The sequence below is a fragment of the Aethalodelphis obliquidens genome, unplaced genomic scaffold (genome assembly GCF_003676395.1).
Source record: "Aethalodelphis obliquidens isolate GAN/ISIS:26980383/991018 unplaced genomic scaffold, ASM367639v1 scaffold14, whole genome shotgun sequence".
NCBI classification, from domain to species: domain Eukaryota; kingdom Metazoa; phylum Chordata; class Mammalia; order Artiodactyla; family Delphinidae; genus Aethalodelphis; species Aethalodelphis obliquidens.
The window spans coordinates 38,526,311-38,549,516 of NW_020837958.1; the positions used below are offsets into that span (position 1 = coordinate 38,526,311).

At 42.6% G+C, this 23,206-nt stretch overlaps 1 protein-coding gene and 1 pseudogene across 1 annotated transcript; one reads left to right on the top strand and one right to left on the bottom strand.

Moving 5' to 3' along the window:
* The first annotated feature begins 4,657 nt into the window (after nucleotides 1–4,657).
* On the top strand, nucleotides 4,658–5,631 carry LOC113625230 (olfactory receptor 51I2-like; annotated as a pseudogene).
* A 4,326-nt stretch (nucleotides 5,632–9,957) lies between these two features.
* LOC113625231 (olfactory receptor 51E1) lies at nucleotides 9,958–19,140 on the bottom strand. Its single transcript, XM_027115712.1, has 2 exons — nucleotides 19,044–19,140; nucleotides 9,958–11,041 (listed from the first exon to the last, which is right to left on the bottom strand). Exon 2 carries the CDS (start codon nucleotides 10,997–10,999, stop codon nucleotides 10,046–10,048), a length of 954 nt encoding a protein of 317 aa, XP_026971513.1. The 5' UTR covers nucleotides 11,000–11,041; nucleotides 19,044–19,140; the 3' UTR covers nucleotides 9,958–10,045.
* Nucleotides 19,141–23,206: the final 4,066 nt, after the last annotated feature.

The following is a 23,206-nucleotide window of genomic DNA, read 5'->3' on the forward strand; positions in this document are numbered from 1 at the left end:
GTCTTACGAGGGTATTCAGAGTACTTACCACGTCCTGGTTTCCAAAACCTTGGTTAGTTATCTCAATATCCATGTCCAAACATCATGTTCCTTCAGTTCTTAAAAGCCCTTTTGGTGAAAAGCATCTTTCCTTCTGTGACATAGGCATTGCTTCTTTTCTCATGACCTACTGAGTGTTCCATCTAGTTATTAGTCACAAGTAGTCTTACTCCCATGTTGGCTAACTCTGCCTCTTTCCAGAAAATAGAAAGATACTCTTTTTAAAAATGAGGTAAACAGTACAGATGGGTCACTGAAGCATGTCAGTGAACCTTTTGAAAGCATGTCTTAGAGAGGGCTGGTCTAGATAACCAGAGTTTCTACATTCCCGAGAGTTCTGATGGCTCATGTCTCTAATCTCCCTGGGTTTTCCTTTCTCCTGAGAGCTCCCTTCAGCCTCCTCCATCTTCCTTACCCTCTCATCACATGTTCCCATCCCAGGGGTGAAGCTCAGCAGAGAGTAATTTCTCTGTGACACAAAGCTTGATGTCCCTGGAGATGGGCTGCATTTCCCTGCAGCAGCATAAAAGGGGAGTGTCTTGGCTGCAGGGTCTTCCTGGGCTTCTATAGGATATGGTACAACAAAACAGCCTGGGGAAGCAGCCAGGGTGAGTAGCCAGGACTGAGACTCAGACCCTTCTCTATGCCCAGAGTCCTGGAGGGCACCTCTTTTACCTCCTCCTCTCCTCCTCCAAAACAAGAGTCAAATAGAAATAAATGACAGAAGGCAGAGGTAGCAGAGAAATATGGACACAGAGGGTATTGAGTATCCTCAATGGTAGTTTCATATTCTGCATGAGGGAGAGATCAAGGAGAATCTCTTGCTGAGGCTTCTGATTAGCTCAGAGAAGGGCTCAGAGTCCCAGACTTTATTTCTAAGAATGACACCTATATTGATGATCTGAATTGGTAATGGTTGAGGATGCAAAATCTTTTCTGGGCTGCCATTCTAGAAAAAGAGAAATGTTCATGCTTGGCAACACACAAGCATAGTCTGCAAATCTCTCTAGTAAAATTTTCATTCATTCATTCATCAAAACAACCAAATTCCCAAGATATACCATACATTGTGCTGAATGGAGCCTTATCAATATAAATCAGAATTACTGTTCTTGGGAGGCTCAAGCTAGCTGAGAGGAGAGAGAAAGCAGAAATTACCATGTAAGTGACGGAATGATTGAATGGGGTCTCTAAGAGACATGAATGAACAAACAGCAGGGAAGAAAGAAATGGTTGGGCGTGGGGGAAGGTTGTTTAGCAAAAACAAAAGGTTAGGAGCAAGAAAACCTTAAGGGAAGGGTATTTAGAGGAGGGGAAAAAAACAGAATAAAGTAAAGAGGTGGGAAATTAAAAAATAACTCTATTTTAGGACCACTGGATCTTGCAATCATAGAATGCCAGAATTAGAAAGATGGATAATCTAGTCCAGTTCCCTTTTACAGGTGAGAAAATTGAGTACCATAAGGAGAAACTGACAAATTTTTAGTAAGCCTGGCACCAGGGTGCAATCTGTGACAAACAGATTTGGAAGAACAAGGTATTTTGTGGCAAACAGAACCAAGATTAGATCATTCTATGCTCTCTCCCCACTAGACACTTGACTTCTCCAAGCCTCAGTGTCTTCACTGATATACATGGAGAAACATCTGTCTCACGATGTTGTTTCAGAGTTGAGGGAATTCACTGTTCATCAAAACTTGACTACTTTCTAATATGTGTCTTATATAACCAGCACAACTCAATGATATAGTGGCATAGCTGGGTCCAGAAATCTCTTCTCTAATTCTCTACATTAAAATAAGTTGAAATGCATCATATCTGTTTCATGCTGTATGATAGTTTTACTCCAGAAATTACAAACCATGGAAAGAAAACCAAGGGTCTCTGCCCTTGCAGTTGCCCCAGAGATGCTAGAGCCTTGAAGGAATATACATCCAAGTGACAGTACAGAGCTCCAGCTGAATGCACTGATGGACTGGCCTAGAGAATGATTAAGAAGTTCAGTGGAGCAGGGATATGCCAATTTCAATGCGGTGCCTTAGGAAAATTGAGCTGATTAAAGCAGTTCAAGAAATCTGCAAGAGGAGGGGAGTGGTGGAGAGAAATGATACCAGCCAAGCAGCCACCCTAAGAAAACCATAAGAGAAATGATGAGATTATGAGCAATTGAATTAGGGGCTGAAAAATGGGAAGGAGAGCACAGATGTAAGGCATATTGGGCAGATAGAATGAGTTGATGAAAAGACATCCATTATCTTTAATTCTATGCAGATCATCCAATGGTAAGATTGTAAGTACACATAATGTCTGTGAGAGCCCCCATCACACTTCTCAAAGCAGAGTATGGATAGACCCAAATACTTGAGATTCATTGCTGACCTGTTATGAATTCATTTTTTCAGACATTTAACCAAACACTTCATTGGAAATTTCTTCTATGCCCAGTCATCCATAAATCAAATGTGTTTCTGATTCTATGATGCATTATTGTCTGGAAAGACCTCAACCACACTCTTCTTCAAAATCAACCACTGATCCTAGTATCTGGAGGATAAGGAAACAGAAATTTTCTTTTATTTCCTCTCTTTCATGAGTTTGTAGATTTGATTATTGATTCTGTCATTTATTTACTCAAACAAGCAAATATTTGAGAATCTGCTCTGTGCCAGGCATTGCACTATGCAAGAGCTATGTGTCAGCAAATAAAACCATATGGCTGCTCTATTCATGGCTCATACAGTCTAGCAAGAGAGAACAAAAGATTTCAAGGAAAGAAGCAATCATAAAATTATAAAATGTGTAGAATGGTATAAAGGAAATTAAGAACGTGTGGGGTAAGGATAATGGGCTCTGGGCACCTACTTAGTGAGAGTCATCCCAAATGGTCTCTAGGAAAATGATATTTAAGATCTAAAGACTGAGGAGCCAGCCATGAGAAAAGCAAAGAGAGGGATATTGGATGAACAGGAAAGCCCCAAAGTGAAGAAGTAACTTGGCTTTTTTAATAAACTGAAATAAGGTCAGTGTCGTTAAAGAATACTGAGCAAGCGTTAGTCCGTTACGTGATAAGGGTGGAGAGTTAGGCAGATACAAGATGATAGGGGTTGGGAGGGATAAACTGGGAGATTGGCACTGACATATACACACTACTGTATATAAAATAGATAACTAATAAGAACCCTAATAGCACAGGGAACTCTACTCAATACTCTGTAATAGCTTATATGGGAAAAGAATCCAAAAAAAAAAAAAAAAGAGTGGACATATGTATATGTATAACTGATTCACTTTGCTGTACCCCTGAAACTAACACAACATTGTAAATCAACTATACTCCAATAAAATTTTTTTTAAAAAAATGATGGGTCAATATCATCATATGTCATCATATCACAAGCATTTTATCAGAGTGCACTGGGGAATGATTGAAGGGTGTTAAGCAAGGGAGTAACATAAACCAGTCTCTTCCCTGAGCCTCAGTTACATCATCCCTAAAGTAGGGATAGTAATCCCTTCGGGGTCTACATCACAGGATAATCGTGAAGATTAAAGGAATAATATACAGTGAAAGATTTAGAGATATACAACATGTTAGACAATAACAACAAAAATCATGTCTGTGGTGCTTTGCATTTAAGACAATTTTTCACATACTTTGTCTCATTTAAAGAAGAGGTCACAGAAAAGAATATTGAATTTGGAATGAGAGAGACTCAGATTCAATATCCAGGACTACAATATATGAGCCGTTCATTCAGAAGTCAGCCACTAGAGTTGAGTTTCAGTTTCCTCATCTGTATAATAGGAGGGGGAAGACGGCCTTGTCCAAAGTTTCTGTTGATTCTGAGATGGAGAAATTCAGTCAAAAATGCTTAAATGCAAATCAATTTATTATACTCAAAAATGTATCATACAAAAGTCAAGAGCAAGAAAAACATGTGACCTTAGGAAGACCTGGTTTCAGGAAGTGCAAAGCCATCTCCATGGGGGAAAAAAAGCAGCTTCTCACTCTTTCAGACACTCTCTCTATGGGACTACAGGAACTCTCATCTTTGCCTCTTTCTGCATATCTGATTCAATGATCCTTATCTCTCTCCAAACAGGTATTCTCCTTTTCTCCCTATGCACATGGAAATAACACATCCTCAATCTGGCCAACAAGTAGACAATGACCAGTTTCTCTGAACTCTAATCACTGTTTCCTGCAGAGAAATTTCATTTCATCAGCTCATACCAGAGCTCAATGTTAAGGATGATGAACTTTTGCAGGATAGATGAGATTATGTAATAGTGACATGACTCTTAGGGCCCAGTACTGTGGCTGAGAGGGAACAGCCTTAAAAAGAAATTTATGATTTTTATAATAAAGTGAGAGAATCTAGGTAAATGCATTACCATAGTATATGAAATATAATATAATAGGGAGTCAGTGAAGATTTAAATTGTTATCATTATTAGGTTTTAAACATATTGGTGAATAGTATAACCAGTTATAGAATTGATTTTTAGAATTGGGACTCAATACTAGATTTTTCTTTCCTATCATCCTGGATCCTCTAAGTGTCTGCCCAAATTGAAGAGATCACATCTTTCTGGAGACCTCATGTATCCCACAAGGATGCTCCCTTCCTGGTCCTTTGGCAACATCTCCTTCTTCCAGCCACCTGCTTTCCTGATGATTGGCATTCCAGGGCTGGAGGTTGTTCATGGCTGGATCTCCATCCCCTTCTCCTCCATGTACACAGCAGCCCAGCCCTCACTGGAAACTGCCTGATCCTCTTGGCTGTGAGGAGGACCCCCAAACTGCACCAGCCCATGTACTACTTCCTGTCCATACTGGTGGTCACCGTTGTGGGCCTCACCTTGTCCACAATGCCCACCACGCTGGCTGTGCTCTCGTTTGACCATTAGCTCATTGGCTTCAATGCCTGCTTGGTCCAAATGTTCTTCCTCCACTATTTCTCCATGGTGGAGTCCTCAGTGCTCCTGGCCATGTCATTTGACCACTTTGTGGCCATCTCCAACCCCCTGCGTTATGCAGCTCACATTGTCCTCACAAACAATGTCATCATCAGGATGGGGCTGGCCATTGTGGCCTGTGCTACCCTGTCTCTCTTCCCAGTGCCATTCCTACTTAAATGTCTGAACTTCTGCCCTAATAAGACCCTCTTATCCCATTCATTCTGTTTCCATCCTGACGTGATGAGAAGAGCCTGTGCTGACATCACCATAAACATCCTCTATGGGTTCTATGTGGTACTGTCCCCTGGGGGGCATAGATTCCCTGCTCATTGTCCTGTCCTACACTCTCATCCTGCCCACGGTCCTGGGGCTGGCCTCTCCCAGGGAGCTCATCGGGCCCTCAACACCTGTGTCTCCCATACCCTGGCTGTCTTTGTCTTCTTTATTCCAGGTATCACCGTGTCCATGATCCACCATTTTGGGAGGCACATGCTCCACATTGTACATGCCTTTGTTGCCTATGTGTACCTGCTGGTGCCCCCTGTGCTCAACCCCATCATCTACAATGTCAAGTCCAAGCCCCTCAGGGAGGCCATGCTCAGGGTCCTGAGGGGGAAAGACCAAGGCTGATGTAATTATGAAATATCGCAGGGTCTGGGCACCATAAAAGACACTTTCTATAGCCTCATAGGAACCTGCTACCCTCAGCAAACACTGAAAATTCCTAGTCTATGCTAATACAGTGGGAAGACCATCAGGCTTCTTCACGATACAAATGGATGTTCACCATTTACTTTGTACTAGAAGCAGTGCTGTGGACTAAAGACTGAGAAATATGTTAAATGTGGTCATTTCTTTATAGAAACTCACAATCTTGTGCCAGGATAAAGGCATGTAAATACACAATTAGACTGTAGACTTATACATACCATAATAAAGTTCAGTGCAAGAGATTACTAGGGACTGCAAATCCATTCTTGCCAGAACTGTCCTGGGAAGATCGGACAAACCTCTACAAAGGGGAGAATGTTTTTATTTCATCTTGAAAAAGTATATAGGGTTTTTCTAGGCAAATTATGAATTAACAAAGAGGAAAGTCTAGGGAAAAAAACATATGAAAAAGGCATTTTTAATTTTTTCATAAAGTTTTATTGAACAAGTGAATAAATAAATGTGTTGATCATGTGATATGGTACCACCCACCTCAGCGCTAACTCTTCTTGTAACCCCTCTCGGGAATGTCCTTTTCTCCAAGAGACCCCCTTGCTTGACAGATTCCATAATGAAGTCTGACACTGACAATTGCATCCTCTTCTATAACCCCATTTCAGATCTGCTCCAGATTATCCACACCCTCATTCTTCAACTTTGTTAGAGTTAAAAGCCCTACATCCTTGTTGGCTCCCTTAGGAAGGGAATGGCAAGTTCTGCATCAGCTTCATTCCCTTTGGATCAAATCTAAGATGAAAAGCTGAGTTGCCAGGGGAGTGGACAAGAAGTTTGAAAGTACTTTGTTTAAGAGATGAACAATGAGTATCAACTCTGAAAGCCTAAACCAATGTTATGATATAATCCTTTCCCAAGTTCAGATCTGCCTATGTCAAGAAGGCCAAAAAAAAAAAAAAGAAGAAGGCCAGACATAGTGGAAGGCAATGACTCTTCACATGTATGTCTATTGCATCCAAGAGAGTCTTATCTCAATGTAATTAAAGGAGTGATATAAGATACCTTATTATCTTAAATAGATACAACTCAGAGGTCTCACTCAAACCTTTCTGAACTGGAAATGGTCCAGTTCTAAAGGTCTTTCAAGAAGTCTGGGAACATTGAAGAGGGAATACTTCTTTTGGCCTGACAAATCATAAACAGCTTCATTTAATAATGTGTTACTAAAAAGAAAAATGGCAAAAATCAAATCAGACAACAGAAATAGAGTGAAACAGAGGCTTTAAAAGTACATAAAATCAATGAGAGACACCAAGTAAAGTAGCTGAATAATATGGTATGTGGAAAAATTAGAGATATTATATTGGAAAAGTAAGATGGGAACAGGTATAAAAGGGGAAAGGAGGCTACTGTCATTCTGAGAAGTGCAAATTTTTATGGGAAGTAATAAAAGATCTCTGATGATTTTTAAGCAGGGAAGTTAATCAGAGTTGTGCTTGGAAAAACTCCTATAAGCTATGTGGGATTTAGGACTGATGCAAAAGATGTTTAAGGCAAGGAGACCAGTGTGGAGGTTTTGACAAGTGTCCAAGCAACAGGGGAGTATCTTGACTAGAGAATAGCTAGTCAGAATTGAGGACACAAGGCATGTTTACAAATCATTTCTAGGTAAAACCTAAAAAAAAATGAATAAGGGACTTGCAGACTGAAATTCCATATTATGCAGACTTCTCTAGGGCCCAACAAAGGTCCAATAGCTGAGATAGTGGGGCCAGAGACGAGAATATCCAAATAAAGGAAATGGGGACGGTAAAATGATGCCCATGTAAAACGTATATGATGAAGGTCTTTAAACATACCCTAACTTCTAGCCAAATCTCCTACAAGAGGCAGCCTTTTCCTCTTATCCTAGTTCTTAACTCCAGGCTCTTCTGGATGACCCAGTAAGTATTTATGAAGTAAATGACCGGATATAGTTTTGTCTCTGTATCTGGCATTTAGTACTTATTGAGAAACCCAAGAAGGTGGTGGTGGTGGTGATGTGGTTGTGGATGTGTGTGTGGATGTGTGTTTGTATTTACATTCACCAAATGGTTAATCCATTTCGGATCAAAACCGTGAAACTTTATCCTGAGCATACAAACTATCATAAACTTGGAATCCTTTTTGAAATCTAAGATAGTGGCAGCATCCCCAGGAAAAGAAAACTATATGTGTCTGTCTGATTTATCTCTTTATTATCCACCTATCTATGTCTCCAATGGGATTTCAGACAATATAATACAGATACACACATTCATCATATGTGCATACAGAAGCATGTACACAAACACTTATTGAAAATCTGGAAGAATAAACACCAAAACGCCAACAATAATTTTTTTAAGGTGACAAGTTTATTGGAGTTTTTATTATATTTTTATTTCTTTTATATTTTCAGAGTGTCTAAGATTTTTGTTTACAGTGATCATATACTGGTTTCCGAATATGAAAAAAATCTGTCTCTTTCTCCCTCTTCTCTCCCTTTCATTCTGTTTCTTTCTTTCAATTTCAATGTCAAGGCACTATCAGGAACTGGGATGACCCTCCAAACAGTTCAAAGTGACCAAAGCCAGCACTGACTCTAGTTTATGCCCCATGCTCTGCTGGCCATCACTCACCTGGGCATAGCAGATTCCATACTGCTCACAGTTCTCATCTTCTGGATTCCAGTCCAAGAAATTAGATATGCTCTTTCCATATCCTCTGTACCAAGTAGTCCTGTGCTACTAGCTATAGCTGGAAAAGTCTGGCCGGCCATGTGCCATGCTCTCTACTATACTACCTGCTTCTCACACTTACCTACCTCTCTTTTGGATGGAGATCTCATTCCTCTGCCATTCATTCCTACTGTACTCCTATAGTGCCCACACCCCTCCTTCCCATTCTGCTTCTTCTGGGAGTGCTGTGCTTGGCTTGTAGGGCTCCTGGGTGGGCCTCTGGAACCATACTCATGCTAAGTACAGCTAACAGGGATGCAGTCTTTACTGAGCTCTCCTATGGTCTTGATCTCTGAGCTTTGATGCTGTGGGCATTCCCTGAAGGGTAGCTCAGAGCCCTGGGAATACATGGTGTTCACTTATATACTCTATTCACTTTCTGTGGACCTATGTTTGATTAAGCCTTGCTTCCTGGCTAGCCACCCAGGCCACTGGCCCTACTCAGTCTCACAATACTTCCTGCTCTTGACTCCCTGGTCTATAACCAACCCTGCTCTTTCTGCCATGAGCTTCTAGGTTTTCTCAGCTGCATCTCTCCATGTAGAGTCTCTCCAGATATCCAGTGAATGTCCCTACTGTTAATTATACTATTTCCCAAACTAGCCACTGTTTGGGAATTACCCAAACATACTCCTGTTGCTACTACACAAGTACAATGGCAAATAGGCCAGGAACTATTGAGATTAAAGCCATCAGTAACATTAACAGGAAATTCCTAAATACAATACTGGATGAGTGAGAAAGGAACTTAAATACCTCCACTAGAAAATGCAAGACTCTGGAATGTCTAACTCACTATCCCACTAGTCTAATATTCCCTCCTCACAATATGGGATTGGGCATCAAAAGACAATTTTTTTTGAGCCTGCGTGATCTCATTGAACATCAGTTCCCCCACTGGTACGATGGGGGTAACTAATCATATTCCTGCCTAAATCAAAAGATTGATAAGAAATTGGAAATTAAGGAAAAATTTTCACAGTCTATGAAAATGCTCAGAATACAGTGTATCACCTTTCATTAATGTAGATAAATATAATCGTTTGTGAATTTACTTTCAATCTTTTCTTAAGGATTGCTACTCAGAAGAAAGAAATTATTTTTTCTCTGTGGTCATTTTGAAGAGGGAAATCCAGGTATGTCTCCTTTCCTAAGATCCAAAATTGTAGGGGATTCTGAAGACGAAATCATGGTTTTAAGCCAGATTATCTAATTGTATTATATTCTTGTATTTATTTTATTTTTGCCTTGCTTAAGCCTTTGGTAAATGTCTTTTAGAAATATCACCCTTATCTCAGAATGCTATAAACTAACAGTGCAAGCAACCATATGAATTTTTTGGACTTGAGAATTGGACTGAATGGTTAAGTAGGAAGTAATAATCTTCCAACCATGACTACCTCAAAGAACTAAAGGGTAAAATAATATTGAAAAATAAGGATTGGGAGTATACAGTTCTGCTACCCCTACTCAGATGGAGATTCTCCAATCAGTTTCATCTTTGAAGGATCAGTTGTGCTTTCATTAAGAATTTTTTTCCCAATACTGTCTTCCAAAATGTTGATATTAAAATCTGAATTGAAGGACCTCCTGTGAAAAAGAAGTTTGATTCCTGACACCTAGGGGTCCGAAGTGTGGGTGGTCACATGCAAAAGACGAAGGATACGCTGCCGGATCTCCTTTGTCTTCACTCCATACACAATAGGGTTGAGCACGGGAGGAACAAGCAGATAGGTGTTGGCCATGATGACAGGCAGGAGGGAGTCATGCCGCTTGTCAAACCGGTGCACCATAGACAACCCAATGAAAGGTACATAGAATATGAAAACAGCACACACATGAGAGACACAAGTACCAAATGCCTTTGCCTGGGCTTCATGTGTCAAGCCCAACACAGTCTTGAGGATAAGCAGATACGACAAGGAGATGAGAAGTGAGTCCAGGCCAATGGCAGAGATGATGACAATGAGGCCATAGATGATATTGACGCGGATGTCAGCACAGGCCAGCTTCATGACATCTTGGTGTAGGCAGTAGGAATGGGAAAGGATATTGGAGCGGCAGAAGGGCAGATGTTTGATGAAGAAAGGCAGGGGTGCCATAAGTGCAACACCCCGTACCACAGCAGCCATGCCGATCTTGGTAACACGAGGCAATGTTAGCACAGTGGCATGGCGTAGTGGGTGGCAGATTGCCACATAGCGGTCAAAGGCCATGGCCAGCAGCACCGTGGACTCCATGCCAGATAAGGAGTGGATGGCAAACATCTGTAGCAGACAAGCATCAAACTGTATGGTAGTGGAATTGAACCAGAAGATGGCCATCATTTTGGGCATGGATGAGGTGGAGATGAGGACATCAAGGCCAGAAAGCATGCAAAGAAAGATATACATGGGTTCGTGTAGGCTATGCTCCGTCCACACAATGTAGATGATTGTCAAGTTACCTAGCACAGCGATAAAGTAGAGGGAGCACAATGGGAAGGCCAACCAGAACTGAGCTTCTTCCAATCCTGGCAGGCCTATCAGAATGAAATATGTGGCACTGGATTCGTTGCCACTGGGATCCACCATAGTGAAGATGCTGAGCTGAGACCAATGCCAGGCAGGTAGAGGCTGGAATACAAATATAAGCCATTGTCAGATTTTCCAGAATTCCACTGCCATTTTTCTTTTCCTCCACCCTGATGTCCTGTTCTCTGACCAGAACTCTAACTTCATTGCCTATCCAAACTCTGATTCTATTCTAAACTCAGCCTAACTATCCTTCATAACTCAAGGCCCAAATGAGCATTCATCCAGTCTTTCTTACTAACCCCACCTCTGAAGTTAATTCTGAAAACAAATGAAATACTAAAGTAAAAATTCTAAGCATTTTAAATTTTTTAGTTCACCAAGGATAGGTTATTGACTAAGTACACATCAGACTTAGATGATAAAAATTCCCATCACTTCTATCTTATCCTACCTTATGCTCCCCTATGCTTAATACCCACTGTAATTCTAATTATATCATTGGACTATCTTTAAGACTAATCCTAGTCCAATGTAGCAATACTCTAGTAACATAGATTAATGCTGAAATCTAACCTTATCACTAATCCTAATGATCTCACCAATTCTAGCCTTAACCCTAACTTTAACAATAACCTAAGACTTAACTTTAGTTGTTATATAAAACTTATGTAAAACTTCATACACCTATTTTATTATGATAACCCTTAATTTAATTTAAAAAAAAAGACACTAACTTCATCCTGAACTCTAACTCTACATTTCACTCTTGCCCAAATGTCCACCCAAAGCCTTACACTTGTTCAGACTGCCCAGATTATGTCATAAAAGGAACAATGACTGCAATGAATGCCAATGGTGTCCCACTCGGATTCCCTTCACCAAGTCAATGCATCTATATCCCATTTGCAGTGGGTGTTGAGTACTAAAGGCTCAGAGTCCTCCCTTTCTAGAGAAAATTTTCCTTGATCAAATGAGAGGCACTTCACCCAGGAAGTTATGTTATCCCCACCAGAGCACATCTAGAAGTCAATGAGTGCCTAACACAAAGATAAAAAAGGCCAGCCTTCTTGTCTTCAGGTGGGACCAAAGCTGCGATGTAATGTGTGCTTCAGAGCTTCTTGAGGAACCAAAGCTGAAGCTGGTCTCCAACTGAGACCACAGCCTCACATAATTTTCTTTCCCTGCTCTATCCTATTTCCCTCACTCATCTTCTCATGACAATATACCCTTTAAACAAGAATTTCTACCTCAAGCTCTGTTTCTAGGGGACCCACAAGGCTTGAGAGTGGGACTGACACAGAGGACTAAACCTGAAAGATGATGGCATTAAAAGCACTGGAGGAACAATCAATCCTATACCAGGGTTCCAATATCCTTGAATCTGGCTATTAAAGTGATGGATATAAGTACAGATTGCTGAGGTGGGAAATGTCAGATTTGAGTTTTCTCAGATCATATCTCTCTGTTGAAACAACTACAGAGTTAACTAACATCCTCCCTTTTTTCCTTTCCTCCATTCACAAATATTCACATGCTCCTACTATTTATTAGATTATATAATTGTAGTTACACACACTATATATGTGTATGTATTCTCTCTCTCTCTCTCTCTCTCTCTCTCTCTCTCTCTCTAGCTGTCCTCTTCCCATTAGGAAAATAGTGACACTTATCGCTAGGGTATATTTAAGATAATTTTATCTTGGTAAGAATAAAAGAAGGGTTAGGTTCTTAAGATCTGGCCCTTGACAACTGGGGTAGGGGCTTCTGCACGGGCTACCAGACAGCAGTTGAATGCACAGAAGAGTTCATGGGCAGCATCAGGAGGGGCTTACACCATTCACTGGGCTCAGGATGTGTTGATGGTCTTTGTTCCACTGTTGAGCTGTCACCCAGAGGGTCCCTCAGACACAAAGGAGAAGACACTGGGAGCATGAGTTTTAGAACAGAGAGTGACAGAGTTCAAACAACTGGAGGGAGAAGATATAAGGAGCCATGCTTAACCAAGAACTTTAGGCTAAGAGGCCAAAGTCTTCCGTGTCACTTAAATCTTCTGTACTGACCTCTCCGTAGCATATGACACTGTGATCAGTTCCTTCCTTCTTAAAATTTCTCCTTGTTCCTTCTGCTTCTCCTCATCTCTCTCTGATTACTAGTTCTTGGTTCTTTCTGGGTGTTCAGCCTCCTCCACTTGACCCTTAAGCGTACTTTTAAATGATAATGCTCTCAGAATTTTATCCTCAGATCTCTTCTCTCTATATACACTCTCCCCGGGCCATCTCATCTCCTTCAGTAAACCCATTATTTACGTATAAACTATTGATTCCCAAATCTACTTGGGAAGGCCTGAATTATCTTTTGTGACCAGATCCATAATTCTAGTCACTAAAAGAGTCCACTGAGTTGTCTCTCAAGCACATCAAACTCTCCATGTCTGAAGATCAAAGTCTTCCAGAGGCAGTATTGTATAGCTTAATGTTAAGAGTATGAGCTCTGAAATCGATCCTGGATTCGAATCCCAGTCAACAACTTTGTTAGCTGTGTGATCTGGGGCAAATCATTTAACCTTTCTAAGCCTCAGTTTCTTTATTGTTAAAATGAGGATAACAGTCACTGCCTAATAGAAGTCAAGGTGAGGGTTAAATGAGATGAGTGTAATGCTTTTAACACAATGCCTGGAACAAAGTAAATATGCAAAAAATTATATCTGTTGTTGTTAACTGTTTTCCTGTAGTGTTTCTTTTTTTCTCTTAAGGTGGCCTAAACAGACACATGAGCTAAATACCCTGATTCTCATGGCCATGACCCTAGTGTTAACTTTGTCATCAGCACAAGCCCAATAATCTTCTACCCACATGAAATCAGGTCACCATTTATTGTTTAAAAAATACCTTTGTAAGCTCCAAATTAATTCTGAAATAAAGACTAAACTACTAAGGTGGGACAAAGCTCTGTCTTTCAGCATTCGGCCCTAGTTTCTCTCTCACCACTCCTCACCATGGTCCCTATGCTCCAGGCACGCTGGAATACATGCCATTTCATAAATGTAGCATTGATCCCATGCCTCTGTGTCTACTTGTCTTTTTTACTTCTCTTCCCTTTGTCATGGCCCTCCCAGATCTCCCTCCTTAAGTTCCCACTGGGCAAAATCTTATCTTCCACATCCTGGTTTACTGTCTCTTTCCTATGCACTTTCTTAAGTCTCTTTCCCTTGGGTATGATTAAATGTTTCCTGCTCTGGACTCCCAAAGAAATTTGTTTAGGTCTCTTTTTATGCATTTACCATCCTGAACTGGAATTATTGCTATGTTTATTTCCCACTAAATTATTAATTCCTTAATGTCAGGGACCCTATCATATTGATTAATTAGTGTTTAGTTACTGTTGGTTGAAAATAAACATTATATTATAAAAGGAGTTTTATCAAAAGAAGAATTCCTCAGTAAGTGTCTAACAAGGGTAGCACAGCCAAGGGGTAAGAAAGACTGCCATTTGTCTGAACTATAGAGATTTTTGAGAAGAAATGAAGACTGTTTGGAAGGTTAGGGCATGGTGGTCATAAGTTCAGAACAAGAAACTTTAGAGTCAAACAGAAAAGACCTTTCTTACCCAGGGAGCCAGAGGGCATGAGAATGGGCATGTGGAGAACAGGGCAAGTGCAAAGCCTTGGCTCTAAATAAATGCAAAGTGGGCATGCAGCATAGTCTGTGCCCAAGAGAGGGGGTGACCTAGGATCCCTGACTGGAGACATTAGCAAAAAGGCTCTAGTGCTCCAGAGGGTCAGATATCAATACCATCCAGAAATTTTACATGGACAGAGAAGGTAAAGCTGGGCAATTCCCAGGATAAAAATGTGCTGCTTTAGGAAACATACTGCGGAAGAATCATGGGTTGGCACATTCAACCCTATTACCTAGGAGGGTAAAGTGACGTGTTGAGCAGAACCCTGGGACTAGAAATGAGAGTCTCGGGTCTAAGTAAACGCAGAGGACATTAATAACCTCATTGTGTTGCTGCAAAATTAATGAGGTCAGGAATGTCAAAAGATGTCATAAAACAGCATCACAGGGTACAAAGCACTTTTTTTCATATTTCCATAAAAATGGGGAATAAGTCTCTGAAAATGTCTGAAGTTTCCAAAAACTTTTTATCCCCCTTCCATCTGTCACCTTAACTGCCACTTCGCCTCAAGCACACACTTATACACACACACACACTAACTAGCAGCCAGTCTCTCACAATGGCAAAGACTAAGCACTGAGATGAAGATACTGAAACACAAAGTTGAAGCCCTGAGATTCAGCTGGCCTGAAAGGGAGGCACCTCCACAGCACGAAGTGGGCAGTTCTCACTGGAGGTCAAATCAGGATAGACCTCAGAAGGCGGCAGCGGGAGAGAAATGAAGGAATAGAGAGGGGAGCCAACCGGAGGACCCAAGCATCACCCTTCAGACTGTTCAGCCCTGAAGCACCCTAATCTCCCACAGTCCTGCCAGCTGACTACCAGCCTGAGCAGCTTTTAGCAATTAGAACCATAGCACACACTCAGATAACATTTGGAAGCTCTGAAGGAAACTGGAGCTAAATCACTCTATTTTGAAAACGAAACATAATCAAGGAAAAATAAACAAAGAGAGGGGTCTTTTTCTTTATTAGAAAGCCTGCACTGCCTTAACCCCCAGGGAGCAGCCCTGTGCTTGAGATTTTCTCTGAAAAGTCACACTATTTTAGCAAGTCTCAGGAAGTTTATTGGAGAACTGTGAAGAACTTCTTAGACATTTCTTGAGGATGGGGCATCAGGAGCCTCCAGTGATACAGAATAGAAATCTACATTGAGGCCTTCAATCCTCCCCATTCCTTCCCCCTAGCCTCTAGGACTCTGTCCCCCAGTGCCCTCACAGCCCCCATACCAGCCCATCCTCACATTCTTTCCCAGAGCTCTCTGAATGCCTTCCATCTCAGACACGTGTGGAAAAGCAGTCAGGGATACAGACCCATGAGAACAATGAGGTCACTGCCAGCATTGATTCTATTGTTTTTAGGATTATAACAGAAATCACTGAATACCTACAGAATGCCAGACACTATATAAATATTATCTAACCCAGGAGCAATTCTGCATAATAGGACTTCTATGTATCATTTCTACATTATAGGTGTAAAAACTGAGTCCCCAAGAAGTTAAATAATATTCCCAGGGTTTAGTAGCTGACCGGTAAAAGAGATATTTGACCTAGACTGTTCAATTCCAACACCTGTACATTTTCCCTTTAACCGGCTTTGTGTTGCAACTTCTGAAAACAAACAAAATCTGCCCAAGAGGCAGGGTAGAAGAAGGGCTTGGTAAGTAGGACACCTGGCCCAGCTAGACTCTTGGAAGGGAAACCAAGAGGGCAGTAAAGAGGACCCTCCTGGACTGGGACTTGGGTGCTCTCCCCTCTTCAGCCTCAACTCCTCTGGCTGTGACTTGGGAAGGGCCCACAGTGGAAAGTAAAAAGGTTTATCCTCTACTGAGTATTTTCTTCTCAAACAATAGAGGCCTCTCACCAACCTGTCAGGCAGGTAACATTAATCCCATTTGACAGATAAGGATGTTGAGGGTTAGTTAGAGCTCTCAGCTTCAAATCCATGTGCTTTCCAATAGGCCAAGCTACTGCCCTGCCCCTTTCCCAGTTTCCTTTTGAATAAACCAATGGTTTTTAAGGATTATTTCAATGTTAATCTCCAAAGAATCCAAAATTTGGTCCAGAAGGCCTCTCTAAGACTCAGGACACCTGACCAGGTCTCCCCACTTAGGTTCAGTGGCTAAACACACAGAATGTTCCATGCCGAGAGCAGTGGGGTAGGGGCCTCTGGTGCCCCTGCCAGCCTCTATGGGAACACCTGGAAGAAAATGTCCTTGGAGGGAAGCCCAGGAATACCTGGGAACCTCTGGCTCTTACTCCCAGGCCCAGAGAGGGAAGGCAGACCTCAGGGGTGATGCTGTGGCTGGCAAGGATGATCAGAGCTCATCACTCAATTCATGGAGAGGGAGCCCTTCTCTTAACACTCCATGAGGGTGCTGGCCCCAGAATCATATCCACCCCAAATCATCTGCATCTTCTGTCCCTCATACCTTGCTTGGATTTGATAATGCAGATGAACCCTTATAGGGCCTTGGCCATTCTTTTTAGAATGGCCACGAGGAGATTGGAAAGATGAGAGATTGCAATTTCTGACTCACAAAAAGCAGTGTGAGGTTCCCACTCCCACTCGCCTCACTCAAGTCAGCCTGGCCCTCCAAAATCACCCCCAGGCAAGCTCCAGGTGTCCAGGGCCCTGCTGATCCATTTCCCAGATAGAACCAGAGCCAATAAGATTCCCACACACCTTCAAAGTTTGACCTAGTTATCAGGGCCCTTCTAGGCTTCTCTGAGTGTTGCCTACATGCAGTGGAAAAGCCTGATCTGGGACTTTGATTGGTACACTGATTTCTTTTTTTTTTCCCCAGAATTATTGACTGAATGACTACCCCAGACTCCGTGCTAAGTGCTGGAGATACTGAAATACAGAGTAAACAAGTCATGGTTCAGCCCTCCAGTGGTGGGGAGACATTAAGACAAATATGCAGCTATCATAACATGTTGTGTGTGATAAATGCTAGGACAGGGGTAAGTACAAGAGCCTCGGGAACAAAGCAGACAATAGCTCACCAAGTTATCAGGCTCAGAGGGCTTCCCTGAGGAGGTGACATCTGAGCCAAGACTTGCAGGGCCAGTCACAGTTAAGCTGGCAGGGTTGGGGGCGTGGGGACAGCAGCATTCAGTGAGATGACAAAACACATTGAGCGCCTACTATGTGCCCAAAACTGGAGATAAAACAGTGGATAAAACAGCAAAGATCACTGCTCTCATGGAGCTCAAGCACTGGGAGAGCCATAACAGAAGGTAAAGAAATAAGCAAGAACATTTCAGGTAAAGGTAAGTGCACTGAAGGTAAGACAGAGTGATGGATAGAAAAGGACAGAGGCGAGGCACCCTTATGTGAGAAGCAGGTCAGTGAAGGCCTCTCTGAGGCAGTGATATATGAGCTGAGAGCTGGGTCATGAGAAAACACCAGCCATTCTAAGATCGAGGCAAAGAGTGTTTCAGGCAGAGGAGGCAAGAGAAAAAGGTCTTCTGCTTTGGGGGTTCCCAGAAGGAAGAAGGTCAAGGTGGCCCATGTATCAAGAGCACAGAAGAGTTGTAAGAGATGAGGTCAGAGAGGAGGGCAGGGGCCAGATCGTGTAAGGGCTTGCAGGACATGGCAAGGAGCTTTGATTTAATTCTGAGTGACTTGGGGGAATTTAAGCAATAGACCTGACCTAATTTGTTTTCAAAAGTGCATTCTGGCGAACGCAAAGACCCAGAGAGAAAGAGAACACACGCTGTTTGAAAAGCTGCAAGTGGTTCAGTGGGAAGAGGGGGGTGGGAGGTTAAACGAGTGCAAGGCAGGGGCAGTCGCAGTAGGGACACAAAATCCACTGTTTAAATGGGCTGAAGACTGAACCCTGATCCTAGACACAGACAGGGTCAGGATCAGAGCCCCGGGAAGATTGCTAAGTCTCCGTCTCAGCCACAGCCTGACTCCTGATGCAAAGTACAACGTGAGCCTGGACCCCATACAGAGCCCACAACCCAAACAGAGCTACGGTCTGACCCCTGATCACAAAGTGAGCTTTGACCACACTAACGACCTGAGTGGGACTGGCTGTGTTCTCACACTGAACCCCAATCAAACTCTAGCTCAGTCCCAGCCCCATCTGTTCTCTGCCCCCATGACTTTCATTTAGGCCAATTCCCGCCGGGCTCTACATGGGCACCCCAGTAAACCGATCACTAGAAAATTTCTTGAAAACTGCCGAGGAAGCATCCAACACCACCCATGCTTCCCTTCACCTCACGAACATCGAAATTGCTAAGTCTGTCTGTCCTTTGAGTCAGGGACCTCCTTTACATCCCCGGTCCTACCCCTGGACTTCTGGTTCTTCCAGGCCTGGTTTCTCATTCACTCAGCAGGGCTAATGAGGGACCCCTAGCTGCAAGAAACCCACACACCCGGACTCACCCCCAGTCTCCTGCATTCACCTCAACTGTGCTGAAGGAACGTGTGCCCTTTTCTCCAGGACTCTTCCAGAAGCAGTCTGGCAGGCTGCACTGAAGAGCAGCCCTCTCTGTCTCCGCCCCCTCCTTTGAGCCTCCCACATCAGGCTTTTTTATTCTGTCATACCTCCTCCCTCCTTTGGCTTCTCCCTGCTGGGGGGCAGGGTGCTGCCAGAGGGTCTATCAGCAGGTACCACTTGTAGCCAACTGTGGGACTGGTGTCCTTCTTGGCTTCTGTGTTCTGGGAAGGTGTGCTTGGAGTACGGGGAAGGAGGGGCAGTGGGTAGAGGGGTCTCTAGAATCCTCCCCAGATGGGCCCTGTGCCAGCTGGGATATTTCTGCCAGTTCCCATGTGAAGTTAGACAGAGTGAATGAGTGAGGAAAAGCTAGAAGAAACTCATGTGTGTGGCCATGGCCTTTGCGAGGAGTTTTCTCCAAGTTTCTTACCAGGCTTATCAAACTCAGCCAGAGGAAAAGCAGGGTGTACTTTCAGGGGAACCCCAAGATTAAGTGCCAACTCATCGCCTTCCTGAAGCTTTCCCTGACCTTCTTTCCATTGGTGGTGCCGCTTGGGTCCTTGCTGGGCCTGGATCCCAATGGACCCACCTGCTTTTCCCCAGAGCTCTAGGGCTGCATCTTCTTTGTCCCCCAGGCTCTGGGGGCTGTCTCTAGCTAATGCATAACAGGGATGCCTGGGGACCATGCCTCTGCCTTCCACTCCCTGGCCTTGAGTTCCTGAACTTCTTGTTGAGGAAGGAGGACGTGGTTTCCTTAACCCTCCCTTACCTCCAACCCCAGCCATATAAGACATCTGTTTTTCTCTTAAGGGCAAAAATAGTGAGAGGACATTTTAGAGAGTTAGAGAACAGTTTGAATGTGAAACGAAATACCTCACATATTTAAATGTTTTTAAAAAGTCTATTAATAAAGCAAAGTAAATTTTAGTTGGTTTCTCCTTATGTTTTACTCATCAGTTTCACAACTACAAGTTTAAATTCACAACACAGTGCATGCTGATTTAAACTATGTAAAATTAGACAATGTCAAATCAGGCCATTCCGACTCAGACCGCATCAAAACTAGTGATTACCTGATCTCCAAGTACCTGTAAACCTGCAGCCTGACACTCACTGCCATCACCCTGGAGCCATCTCTGCTGCCTCCTTCAACCTCCCATAGACTTAGACGACGTGAAGACTTAAAAAGTGATACCCCAGGGACTTCTACTTCTGGCCAAGACAGAATAACAGGAAGTAACATCTACCTGAAGGAACCTAAAATGGACAATATACATAAAACAATACTTTGCAAGATACTGGATATCAGGCAATGAAGGACAATGAGCCCTGCAGCCTGGGAAACAAATGAGGTGAACCTGGGGTTTCCCCAACTTACTGCCTTGAGAGAGGTTCCCTGCTGCAGGCCAGGGTAGGAGAACCCAGGCAGAATCCAGAGGACACCTTAAGTTAGGGCCGTGGAGCTGAGAGTCCAGGAAGCTCCAGCTAGCTAGAGTTTGAAGACCAGGTATTGGAGGTGAGAGATTTACACAGAGAAAGAACTCCAGAGACATGTAGAGGGCCCTCTGCAAGATTCCAGCTGAGTACTGAGCCCACATGCACGTGAACAAGCTACCTAAAGCTGGGACAGAGCCACCTGGAAAGATGCGAGGTAGCACCACCACCCAGTGTTCACACAGGGCCAAGGAGAGTGACTGTTTCCACCAGCCAGACTGGAAAACTTCAAGATTCACAGGGCGTTGAGTAGAGATTACAGAAGGATCCTGCCTCCATAGTGGGGAATAATTAACCAAATATTATCTATAGTATAATGTTGGGTTTAGATCATAACTGATCATTAATGGGTGGGGAAAGTACTTTGTTGACTTTATAAAGTAGCACAGGTCAAACTAAGGACTATAATTTATAGAGACAGGAAAAAGAGATGAGCATGGATGGGGTGGGGAATGGGAGAGCTGGGGAGGGATAAGTCAATTTACTTATCTTAGGTAAACCGGAACTCACTCACCCTCTCCTTCTCTCCAAGGGGTCCCAGCCAAAGAGCCATTGAGCACATTATATGTCAGGCCCCAGAGACAAAGAAAACTAGTGCTGTCCTCAAGGGAGACAGACAACTATGTATATGGATATTTCAGTTCTATGATGGAAGATAAACAGACAGCTATCATAAAACTATTTAAGCTCTATGACAGAGGGATAAACATCCAGTTGGAATGCAAAGCTTTAAGTTTTATGACAGAGGGAAACAGACTCTGCGGGAGCCTAGGGGAAGTCCTTAATTTAGTCTGGCAATTAGCCGACTTTTCCAACAAGCAACAATTACCCCAGTCACCCCCAGTTATCCAAGTAAAGAGATTCTGGAGGAACAGAGATTTCCCAAGATCTCCTGAGAAAGAAGGCCATGAGTTAATCTAAAGCCAGTGATACTGCAACCTGGATAAGGGACTAGCTCCTGGCCTTGACACAACAGGTTGTTATGAAAGGTGAAGTCTGCTGTGCTTTGAAAATTCCCTGTAATGCAATAAACATATCTCATTTTATCAGTTTTATTTTTAAAACCATTGCCACCAATGTGTATTGATTACTTTCTATTTTCCATGTGTTTTCACACCTATTATCCTATTTAATCCCCACAACCACCCAACCAGAGCTACATTATATCTCCTTTTTACAGCACTTAGAGTTTCCAAAAATTACTGAGGTGCAGTAGGCTAAGTAACTTACCCAAATATTAAAGCTAGTGATCCTAATGTCTATTGCATCTAATTCCAACCCCACAATGTCTCTTTTCCTAATACAGTTATCTACCATGTCTAAAGGAATTTCTTGGCAAGGTTGTGCTGTCTTTGAATTTCATTTGTAAATTTGAACATCATTTGTAAATCAGACACCAGCACAGGAAAATAAATGTCAACTTATCTGAAGCTTTGAGAAACCACTTTATTAAGAGACAAAGAGTTGTTTTAATAACAATAAGTCAGGACAGCCACATGTGGCAAAACTGGTGATGCACCGCACAATACGGGAGCACCATTCACGTGGACCATGGTGCGGACAATGTTTCCTAAAGCTGTACAGTGAGACAACCATGAATATGATCATTTCTTGCATATTTACAACACTTTGAAGTCTACAAAGAACATTCATAGGGTTTAAGCTTTGCAACATCACTGCTATTGTAGTTTCTCATTATACGGAAGAGGAAACAAAATCCAGAGAGGTAATGCAGTATGTCACTTTATGATATTTCCAGGACTTTAACCTTATAAGTCGTACTTCAGTGTTCTTCCTTCTGCCTCAAATGAGCGTACATTGTTCTCTACCTATAATTCTTCGATGTGAACGTTTTTGACCTAACAAATTTCAAGAGCTGGAAGTTAAGTGAGTCTACGTGGGGGGGGGCGAGACCCCTGGGGGGGTGGTGACAGAGTCTTCACAATGTCTGCTATTACTCTCCTTCACACCCAACCCCCATCCTCGTTCACTGATTCCCCAAAGGGATTAAAAGAAACTCCCTACTATCAAGGACACCTAAACATGTTTAGTAGATTAGCAAGAAAGCCAAGGGAGAGGGGAAGATATGTGATTTGCTACTGAAGGCCAGCAATTTAGGGAGATCAGTGCCTCCAGAAGGGTGGGAGGAAAGAAGGGAAGAAGTCACAGAAGCACCTGAAATCCTTGTGGTCAGGATGAAGAAGGTATGGTCTGCCTATTGAGAAGATAACCACTGTGCTTTTCTATCAGTCCCAGAGACTGAAACATAATCCCAGGCTGAGCCCAAGCCAAGAAACTGGGCCTCTTTGAGTCATGGCTCCCAAATATGGAAATTATTTCAATTTCCTACCTCCATCCTGATATATACACACATTCTTCAATCAGTGCCCAGGAACACAGAAGTTATACCCATCTTGTGTCATATAATCCATACCCAGTGCACAAAGGAAATACTCCCTAAAACACAATAATCACAAACAAATCATACACACATACACCCCCTTGTACACATATCTTTTTTTTCACATATCCTTCAGACATTATATTCCACTGACATATGACTAAAGACATATATATTACACAAATGGATTTCATATCACAAATAAGATGCACAACAGATATACGCCCAAAGGTAAA